This window comes from Myotis davidii, unplaced genomic scaffold (genome assembly GCF_000327345.1).
Source record: "Myotis davidii unplaced genomic scaffold, ASM32734v1 scaffold46, whole genome shotgun sequence".
Classification (NCBI taxonomy): Eukaryota; Metazoa; Chordata; class Mammalia; order Chiroptera; family Vespertilionidae; genus Myotis; species Myotis davidii.
In genome coordinates, this window is record NW_006383006.1 from 1902515 (window position 1) to 1913572 (window position 11058).

The window sequence follows — 11058 nt, forward strand, 5'->3', positions numbered from 1 at the left end:
AAAATGAGATAAACATTGAAATCCTAGATCAGTCTGAGAAGAATACATCTATGAACACAAACTTCTTTACCTATTATCTAATTTATGACAATATTTTGTAGTTTATAGAGGTTCTTGTGACTATTTTGTAAGATTTTTTTTCAAGGATATGATGCATTTTATGTTGTTAAAATAGTTTCTATGTTAAAATTTCACTTTATATATTGTTTGTGACATAAAAATATAATTAACTGCCCTAACCGGTTTGGCTCAGTGGATAGAGCAACAGCCTATGGACTGAAGGGTCCCAGGTTTGATTCCGGTCAAGGGCATGTGCCTTGGTTGCAGGCACATTCTCAGTAGAGGGTGTGCAGGAGGCAGCTGATGTTTCTCTCTCATTGATGTTTCTAACTGTCTATCCCTCTCCCTTCCTCTCTGTAAAAATTCAATGAAATATATTTAAAAATACAGTTAATTTTTATATTAACCTCATATCTAATAATTCTGTTAAATACATTTAAGTTTGCAGATTGTTTTGACTTTTCTACATATCAAATGATGTCTGTAAATAATATCTGTTTATTAGTTTCTTTCTTCCTTTCTAATCTATATACTGTTTACTTCCTTTTCTGGCAGTTTATTTCACTGACTAGTGCCTACAGTGAAAAGATGAATGGAAGTGATAATAGTGCCAGTCTTCTGGAAATTCAGGGAGGAAGCTTTTGATAGTTCACAATTAAGTATGATGTTTGTTTTAGGATTTTTGTAGATACTTTGTATCAGGTTAAAGAAATTACTTTCTAATCCCAGTTTGTTTAGTTTATTGATTATCATGAATACACACTAATTTTCCTCAAATGCAGGTCTATGGAGATCACTATTTGATTTTTTTCTCATATATTTTGTTAAAGTGGTGAATTACATACATAGACTGCTTTTTAAAGATTCAGAATAAATTCAACATAGTCATCATGTATATCATATTTATCTATTTGTGGATTTTATTTGCTAATATTTTATTCAGGTGCCAGTGCGTATCATAGTGTGGTCATCCAGAAGGTTGTCTGGACGATTTGTTCTGCTGTTCGGTCGTTCTGCATATTACACTTTTATTATTATAGATTATTGTATTATTTTCCATACAAACAACTATAAGCCTACTTTTCCCAACCCTATAGTTGTTCCAATGATTAAACTTCGTTTTTCTTTTGTTTCCACAGAAATGCCCAGCACTGAGAGACAGGTTAAATGAGTTCTGAGACAATCTACCAACTCAGTTTCTGGACTATGAAACTTCTTGGGGAAGTTTCAGATAGGGGAATGATGGAATTCAGGACAAAATACCCTCAAATACAGCATCTTAAACACAGTAGTCACCTTTTATCCAAAGTTTTGCTTTCCATGTTTCAGTTACCTAAGTCAACCATGCTCCAAAATTATTAAATGGAAAATTCCCAAAATAAATAATTTGTAAGTTTTAAATTGTACACTATTCTGGGTAGCCAGATGAATGTCCTACTGTCCTTCTCTGTCCCACCTGGGTCACAAATCATTCCTTTGTCCCGTGTACCACATTGTCTATGCTACCCACCCATTAGTCATTTAGTAGTAAGCTCAGTTATCTGATCACCTGTCACACCAGCACAGTGCCTGTATTCAAGAAACTCTTCTTTTACTTAAAAATGGCCCAAAGCATAAGAGAAATGATGCTGGCAATTCAGATATGCCAAAGAGGAGCTGAAAAAGGGTTTCCTTTAAGTGAAAAGGTGAGTACAATACAATAAGGTATTTTGAGAAAGACCATATTCAAATAACTTTTATTACAGTATATTGTTATAATTATTAGTTATTGTTGTTCATCTCTTACTGTGCCTAATTTATAAATTAAACTTTAACATAGGTATGTATACATAGAAAAAAACCATAGTATATATATGGTTTGGTACTATGCCTGGTTTCAGGTGTCCCCTGGGATCTTGGAACATATGCCCCATTGAAAAGGAGAGACTACTAAAGCTGAAGGAATTTAAGAAATGGCATGTGCAGAAAGAACTTTCTGACCTTCTCCTAAAGCAGGTCATAAAATCCTCATGTGAAAGGTGCCTTTCCTATACCTGTTGGAAAGGAACAGCCTTATATCCAAGACAGAGGAACACCAAGAAGAATCTAAAAAAAACCCCCACAAATCTTGCACCCTTATGTTCATTGTAGCATTATTTACAATAGCCAAGACATGGAAACAACCTAAGTATCTATTGATGAATGAATGAGTAAAGAAATAAACGTGGCCTGGCTGGTGTGGCTCAGTGGTTGAGTGTCAAACCATGAACCAGGAGGTCGGGGTTCAATTCCCAGTCAGGGCACATGCCCCAGTTGTGGGCTCGAGCCCCTGTAGCAGGCATGCAGAAGGCAGCTGATCAATGATTCTCTCTAATCATTAATGTTTCTCTATCTCCCTCTTCCTTCCTTCCTCTCTCTGAAATAAAAACATATATTTTTTAAATAAAAGGAAAAAAGAAATAAACTGTGATATATATATATATATATACATATTCTACTTAGCCATAAAAAATCAAATGAAATCTTGCTATTTGCAACAAGTATTATCCTGAGGGCATTATGCTAACTGAAAAAGTCACACAAAAAATAAATACCACATGATCTCTCTTATATGTGGAATCTAAGAACAACAACAACAAAACAAACCAAGCTCATGGATACAGAGAACACACTGGTAGTTGCCAGAGGCAAGGGGTGGGGGTAGGGGTGGAAGAAAAGTGTCAAAAGGTAAAAAGAAAACAAAAATGTAGTTGATGTAAAACAGATAGAAAATTTGAATCATATTAAAAAGATTGACTTTAGCCCTAACCAGTTTGGCTCAGTGGATAGAGCGTCAGCCTGTGAACTCAAGGGTCCTAGGTTCGATTCCAGTCAAGGGCATGTACCTTGGTTGCAGGCACATTCCCAGTAGGGAGTGTGCAGGAGGCAGCTGAATCTATGTTTCTCTCTCATCGATGTGTCTAACTCTCTATCCCTCTCCCTTCCTCTCTGTAAAAAAACAATAAAATATACTTAAAAAAATAAAATAAAAATCATCATTCTCCTCTTAAAAAAAAAAGATTGACTTTATATATACACATACATGTTTACAGATATGCTAATGTATATGACAAATACATTATATACAATATATGTAAAATACTGATGCACACTTCTTATTTCTAAAATAATGAAAATAAAATACCATATTCTAAATCTTTAAGATGGAACCAAGTATTAGTTTATTATTAGAAAACTACATTAAAAGAATTTAAAACCAAAAGCCCAAAAGAAAACAAAACAGTCAAGTGCTGGTGAGGATATGGAAAAAAAGGAATCCTTGTGCAATGCCGGTGAGAATGCAGACTGGTGCAGCCACTGTGGAAAACAGTATGGAGTCTCCTCAAAAAATAAAAAATGGAACTCCCATTTGACTCAGTAATCCCACTTCTGGGAATATATCCCAAGAAATCAGAAACATCAATCAGAAAGGATATATGCACCCCTATGTTCACAGCAGCACAATTTACAATAGCTAAGATTTGGAAACAGCCTACGTGCCCATCAGCAGGTGAGTGGATTACAAAACTGTGGTACATCTGCACAATGGAATACTACTCTGCTGTAAAAGAGAAGGAACTTTTACTATTTGCAACAGCATGAATGGACCTGGAGAGCATTATGCTAAGCAAAATAAGCCAGCCGGAGAAAGATAAATATCACATGATCTCACTTATTTGCAGAATATAATGAACAATATAAACTGATGAACAAAATAGATCCAGAGACATAAAAGCATCGAACAGGCTGTCAAACCTCAGAAAGAAGACAGGGGAGGGGGGACAAGAGGTCAACCAAAGGACATGTATGAATGCATATAAGCATAACCTATGAACACAGAGAGCAGGGGGGTAAGGGCATGTTCCAGGGGTGTGGTAACAGCCAAGGAGAGATCAATGGGGGAAAAGGTCAATACTTTAAACGATAAAGAATTTTTTTTTAAAAAGTTACCCTTTAAAAAAAATCAGTCATATTCTATGCATTAGCAATGAACAATCTACAAAGGAAGTTAAGAAAATTTGATTTATAATAACATCAAAATGAATAAAGTGCTTAGGAATAAATTTAACCAAGAAGGCACAAGGCTTACAAGCTGAAAACTATCAGACATTGCTAAAAGAAATGAAAGATGCCCTATGTAAGTGGAAAGCATCCCATTTTCCATGGACTGGAATACTTAATATTGTTTAGATGAGAGTACATTCCAAAGTAATCTACAGATTCAATGAAATTCCTATTAAAATCCCAGCTGCCTTTTTAGTAAAAATAAACAAATGCCCGTAAAATTCACTTGGAATTTTAAGAGATCCCAAGTAGTCAAACAATGTTATAAAGAAGGACAAAGTTGAAAGACTCACACTTCCCAATTTCAAAAATTACCACAAAGTTACAGTAATCTAAACAGTGTGGTTCTGTCATCTGGTTTGAATGGAACAGAGTTGAGAGGACAGTATTAACCCAAACATCTGGGGTCAACTGATTTTTGACAAGAATGCCAAGACTGTTCAATGGAGGAAAGAAGACTTTCTTTAACAAATAGTGCTCAGAAAATACCCTACAGAAGAAGAAAGTTGCACCCTTAACTCACACCATATAAAAAATTAATTTAAAATAGGTAAAAAATCTATACATAAAAGCTAAAACGATAAAGCTCTTTGAAGAAAACAGCAGGAAATCTTCCAGACCTTTGATTTGGCATAGGTTTCTTAGATATGACACCAAAAGCATGAACAAAAGAAAAAATAGATAAACTGGACTTCAAAATTAAAATACTTTCTGTATCAAAGGACACTATCAGAGTGAAAAGACAACACACAGAATGGGCAAAAATATTTGCAAATCATATATCTGATGAGGGTCTTTTATCCAGAATGTATAAAGAACACTTAAAAGTGAACAAAGACAAACAACCCAATTTAAAAATGGGTAAAGGACCTGAAGAGACATTTCTCCAAAGAGGATATACAAATGGCAAACAAGTATATGAAAAAGATGCTCAATGTCATTAGTTATTGGGAAAATGAAAATGAAAATTACAGTGAGATACCAGTTCACACCCACTAGGATGGCAATAGTTAAAAGAAAAAGAAAAGGAAAACAATGAGTGTTGACAAGGATGTGGAGAAATGGAAATGCTCATGCATTGCTGGTGGGATTCTAAAATGGTGCAGCTGCAGTGGAAAATAGTTTGGTAGCTTTTATATAGGTAAACATAGAATTAGCATATGCCCTAGCAATTTCACATTTAGGTCAGGTATATACTTGAAAGAACTGAAAACAGGTGTTCAACAAAAACTTGTAAAGGAATGTCCATACCAGCGGTAGCACTACTTACAATAGCCAAAAAGTAGAAACAGTTCAAATGTCCATCAATGGGTGAACAATAAACAAAATGTATTTGTACAATAATACGTATTGACTATTATTCAGCCATAAAAAGAAACAACATGGCTGACTCTTGAAAACAGTATGGTAAGTGAAAGAAGCCATACACAAAGTCTACATATTGTATGATTCCCTATATATGAAATATCCAGGTGAAATAACAGAGTCAGAAAACAGATTAGAAAGTTGCCACAAACTACTGGTAAGAGAGAATAGAAAGCGACTGTTTAATGGGTAGAGGTTTCTTTCAGGGTGAGAAAACGTTCTGGAACTAGACAGCTGTGATGATTGTACAACACTGTGAATGTACCGAGTGCCACTGAATCAAACATTTTGGTGGATTTTATAACAATTTAAAAATTATTTTTAATTAAAAAAACTTTTGCATGACAAAGAGAATAAAGTCTCATATCAAGAAAGGCAACTGGAGTGGAAAACTATGATAAAGGCAAATTATAAAAAGTCAGTATCTGAAGATCTGAATTATTTATAAAGATTTGATACAAAGATATAGAATCAATTTACAAAGATACCATGCTAAGTGGTCAAAAGTGAGGCACAGTTACATACCCAGAAATAATTACAATAAAATTCCTCATAAAAATGAACAGGTTGCTAGAAAGTAAATGCTTATCAAAACATCTTTAAAAAAATATTCTAAATACCTTCTAAAAGCGTTAAAAAGCAAATGTGGTCAAGCCATAGAGAAATAAATTTAAATATCTCCACTGACACTGTGAAGCTGTTCTAGAGAACAATCTGACAATATGTAACAGGAGCTAGAAAGCTGGTCAAGTACTTTGAACTATTAATTTCAGTTTGGGGACTACCCTTTTAAAGGAACACCCAAAGTAGAAGAAGCATTAGTACTTTGAAAAAAGATATTCATAGTTATTACAACCTGAGAGAATAGAAAATAATATAATCAATAAAAGAATAGAGCTAAATGAAAACTACTATTATTGCCTAAACACAACAGGATATATGTATATGTATGTGAGTACACAAATACCTTTAAAATGACAACTATGTAACTATTTGATAGGTTAAAATTATGTATGAAATAATGTCAAAGTAAATCACAAAATAGTGCTCACCTTAATTTTAACTCTCACAATAATATTTGTACTGAAATATATACAATGAAAAGAATTTGGAGTGTTTTTTATAAAAATATATTTTTATTGATTTCAGAGAGGAAGAGAGAGGGAGAGAGAGAATAGAAACATCAATGATGAGAGAGAATAATTGATCAGCTCCCTCCTGCATGCCCCCTACTGGAGATTGAGCCCACAACCTGCGCATGTGCCCTGTTAGGAATATGAACCATACCACTTGGTTCATAATTCAAGGCTCAACCACTGAGCCACAATAGTCGGGCAAGAGTTTAGATTCTTTTAAAAATAAGTTGTACAGAGTGATCATTTTCTGGCAATTACTTTCCAATCACATTCTTTGCCCAAAGATTGGTAAAAACAAACAAGCAACATGTAAGGCAAATAAAACATTTTATGGAATAAACTATAAGTTTAGAAAAAAAATCTTAAGTAATCAAATTAAGGTATTTGATTTAGTTATACCCTTACTCTAAACCTCTTTTTGTTGAGATAAAAGTTTTGAGGCAATATCCTAACAAAATTTTGAGGAAATATTTTTTCACTTTTTTAAAATACTAGCTACATTCTTTTTTTTTTAAAATAAATCTTTACTATTCAGATTATTACAGTTGTTCCTATTTTTCCCCCATAGCTCCCCTCCACCCAGTTCCCAGCCCACCCTCTGTCCTTACCCCCCCACTGTCCTCATCCATTGGTGTATGATTTTTGTCCAGTCTCTTCCCTCACCCCCCACACCCCTTTCCCTCCCGAGAATTGTCAGTCCACTCTCTTTCTGTGCCTCTGATTCTATTATTCTATTATATTCACCAGTTTACTCTGTTCATCAGATTTTTTATTCACTTGATTTTTAGATTCATTTGTTGATAGATATGTATTTGTTGTTCATAATTTTTATCTTTACCCTTTCTTCTTCCTCTTCTGAAAGAATACCTTTCAGCATTTCATATAATACTAGCTACATTCTTATAAATAAAAATGTTTTTCACATATTACTTTAGTCAAGATACCCAAATAGGCTTTTAAGTAACAAGGAAGAAAAGTCAACTGAATGCATGCAAACTATATGTTGATATAGATGCTAAAATATAAATAACTGTCATAAGACCAATAAAAATATCTTGAATAGATTTAAAAAAATGTAACACTGTGCAGTTCTCATTTTACAAGAAACCTGTGTACAAATAGCTGCCTAAACACTGCTCTGAACATAGAAGCCATCATAAAAAGCTAACAAAGTCAAATTGGAGCTTTTAGACATTCTGTCTGTTCAGAAGTTGAAGGGAAAAAGCCTTGAAATCAGCAGAGGAAATAAAAAAAGTATAGTTTAAGGGAACTGTGTCATATGGTTTAAGAGACACTGTCCTGCCCCAAATTCTCTCTACTACCAGAACTTTTTGTGTTATTATCCTTGTATCAAAATCAATAACTCTGAAACAATTAAGCAGTTATACTTTATTATATAGTACTATGAATATATTCAATTTCTTTCACTTCTCTCCTAAAACCTAAATGAAGTAAATTGCAACTGGAGGGAATGAAAAAGAAAGCAGTAAGAAACATCCACTATGGCAGCCTCCCCAGGTCTGTATTTCCCCCAGAATTCATTTTTCAAAACTATTTATATTCTGTTCCTTATAATCAAAGTTTTCACTCACTAGCCTAGTAAAATATATCTTTTCTCACTTCTCCAAAAAAATTTTAGTAATAAGAACTAATAGCATTTAAAAAAATTGAACTCACCTGAAATTTATTATTGAACACTGGCAAACGAGAAGCTTTTAAAACTCTTCTTTAAGATCTCTATCCATTTAAAACCTGCTTTACTTTTAAATTTTACCACCATTATACTTTCTGTTTATATGTATATGGCTTTACTATACAGTCATTAGTTAGAGATTATAGTAATAAAGACCTTAATTGAGCCTAGTAAACAAAAACTGTATTCAAAGAACTCTTTCAGCATAATATTTATCAACTCATTCTTACTTTGCTTTAACTTATGGAAATCACCAGCTCTATCCTTGGGAGCCTGCTTCAGTATATCACCTTGAATTCTCGGTTCACTCTCCAAGTTTGGGCCTGGAATTAAACGCTGAAGAAGATTGGGAGGGTTCTGTTTTGAAGTTCCAGGGTTTCCATTATGATTTACATGAGAATCTATGATAGAAAAACATCAACTTAAAGTCATTATTTTGCAGGAGAATTTCACAAGACCTACTTTAGAAAAGCTAAGGCACATTGTTGTCTGACATTGGGTAGTTAGGTAGCCTTTTTTTTTTTTTTAAGATTGATTATAATTCCTTCAACCAAATCTTACAACCAATGTGATTCTAGCTGTGTGCAGTTTGCTAATCAGTCTCCATGTGCACCTCCCATACTGATTATAAAACCTATTCACTAAAGGGATACGTAGTAGAAACTGAAAAATTAAAATGACAATGATACAGGTTGGATGACTCTTTTCCTCCCTCCAAACTATATATTGTTGTCAGAAATCTCCAAAATCCAGTAAGGCTTTTAAAAGTTCCAAATGCTAAGTCATTTTCATCTACAGTAGCTATTCTTGACTATTAATTGTTGACTTTTTTCTTATTAGTATTCTCCTGGATATAACCATTCTTTCCCCCACCCCCCTATTTTCCTCACCAAAGCCTTGATTTAGATCCTTATAATTAATTTTAATCATATCAATTCTCATTTTAGGAGACCATTTCTGTAAAATCAAATAGGTATTCAGAAAACAGAAATATTCGTAAGTACAGAGTAGAGAGTTTAAAAATAGGTGAATCTAGTAATTTATAGAAGGACTCTGTGAGATAAATTTAAACACATTTTGAAGAAGGTAAATACGTACATATAGAACAACAGAGATGAAAGGGAATATAGTCCAGTGTGGCAAAACAAATAATTCTTCTGCTTTTAGGAATCTTTTAGATAACGTGCATTTTTTAAATGATCACTTCCCTGAGCTTTTATCAGTCATTTGAAAATATATAACATTAACTAGAAGAAAATTACTTCACTATGCTGTTAAATGACATGTTTTATTCACTACATAACAATATATGACCAAGAAATTAGTTTTCAAGTAAAAATTTAAGAATAAGACTTCATACCTGGAACCATGTTAGGAGAGAGAGGTTGTCCAGTTGGATGATGGGAGATTGCTTGATGACTACCATATTGAGAAATAGAAATAGGGGGTTTCTTTAAAACTAAAAGAAAAAATAGATCCATATTATTCCCATTGATTTTATGATTTCTAAAAACCAACCACCATACATTTACATTGCACTAATCCTATGATGCTTATCCTAATTCTGTAATCCTTGTAGTTGGCATATAATTAATTTGTGGCTACTAATTGATACATTGTACCACCCATCACAAATTTTGGTGATCAATACTAGTAAATCTGACCAGAATAAAAGACAGTAGGAACTCTATCTTATTTTCCACTATATTCCCAACATTTAGAAGAGTGCCTGTCATATAAGCAGAGCTCAACTAAAGAGTTGATGAATGAATAAGTAAAAAAATCCTTTCAGATATAGTGATACCTTTTTATATAGATAGAATCAATAAAGGTTGCCATTTATAGATTAGGCCAGTGGTTCTCAACCTGTGGGTCGCGACCTCTTTGGCGGTCGAACGACCCTTTCACAAGGGTCGCCTAAGACCATCCTGCATATCAGATATTTACATTACTATTCATAACAGTAGCAACATTACAGTTATGAAATAGCAACGAAAATAATTTTATGGTTGGGTCACAACATGAGGAATTGTATTTAAAGGGCCAAAAGGTTGAGAATCACTGGATTAGGCGAAGCAATAAAAATATGCTATTCTAAGTTGCTCACATTTAAATAAAAACTAAATATAAATAAGATAATAAGTTGAGATTTACTTTTTGAAGAGGGAAATTTTAAGTTGTACCAAGGGCTTACTACAAAGATGTACATACTTATACTGTAGTAGCGACTTTCTTCTCCCTTAAGAAATGAAGGCAAAAGGGAAAGATATATCTTTTTGTTCACCACCACTAATTACACTATATTCTGGCGCAGCGTAACATGATATAAAGGAAGAGAGCAAAGAAACTATAGAGAAGAAAAAGAGATAAAGAAAAAAAATAGAAGGGAGAACTGAAGATGGCGGCATAGGTTAACGCCGGAGATTGCTGCCTTAAACAACCAATTCAAATTAAGCCTGAAAAAGGGAACGGACAACATCCAGAACCACAAGAGGGCTGGCTGAGTGGAAATTCTACAACTAGGAGTAAAGAGAATATCATATCCAGACTCAGAGGAGGTGCAGTGCTGAAGTGAAATTCTCAGGTACGAGTGCGCGCGCAGAACGGGCTGGCGGCGCGGCGCGGAGGGCGCGATTGTTTACAATCGGGAGGGAGTCACAGACTCTGAGCTCCAGATCCGGGCGAGTCGCTAGGGCCGCAGACTCAAACGGGAGAAGCAGG

General features: G+C 34.1%; 1 protein-coding gene across 1 annotated transcript in view; it reads right to left on the bottom strand.

The window, feature by feature from the left end:
• CASC4 (cancer susceptibility candidate 4) overlaps positions 1-11058 on the bottom strand; it is a 97787-nt gene that overhangs the window by 23438 nt on the left and 63291 nt on the right. The window contains exons 8-9 of the mRNA XM_006777998.2: positions 9698-9796; positions 8568-8738 (exon numbers count right to left, since the gene is read on the bottom strand). Of these exons, the coding sequence (XP_006778061.1) occupies positions 8568-8738; positions 9698-9796 (270 nt within the window). The remainder of the gene's footprint in view (positions 1-8567; positions 8739-9697; positions 9797-11058) is intronic.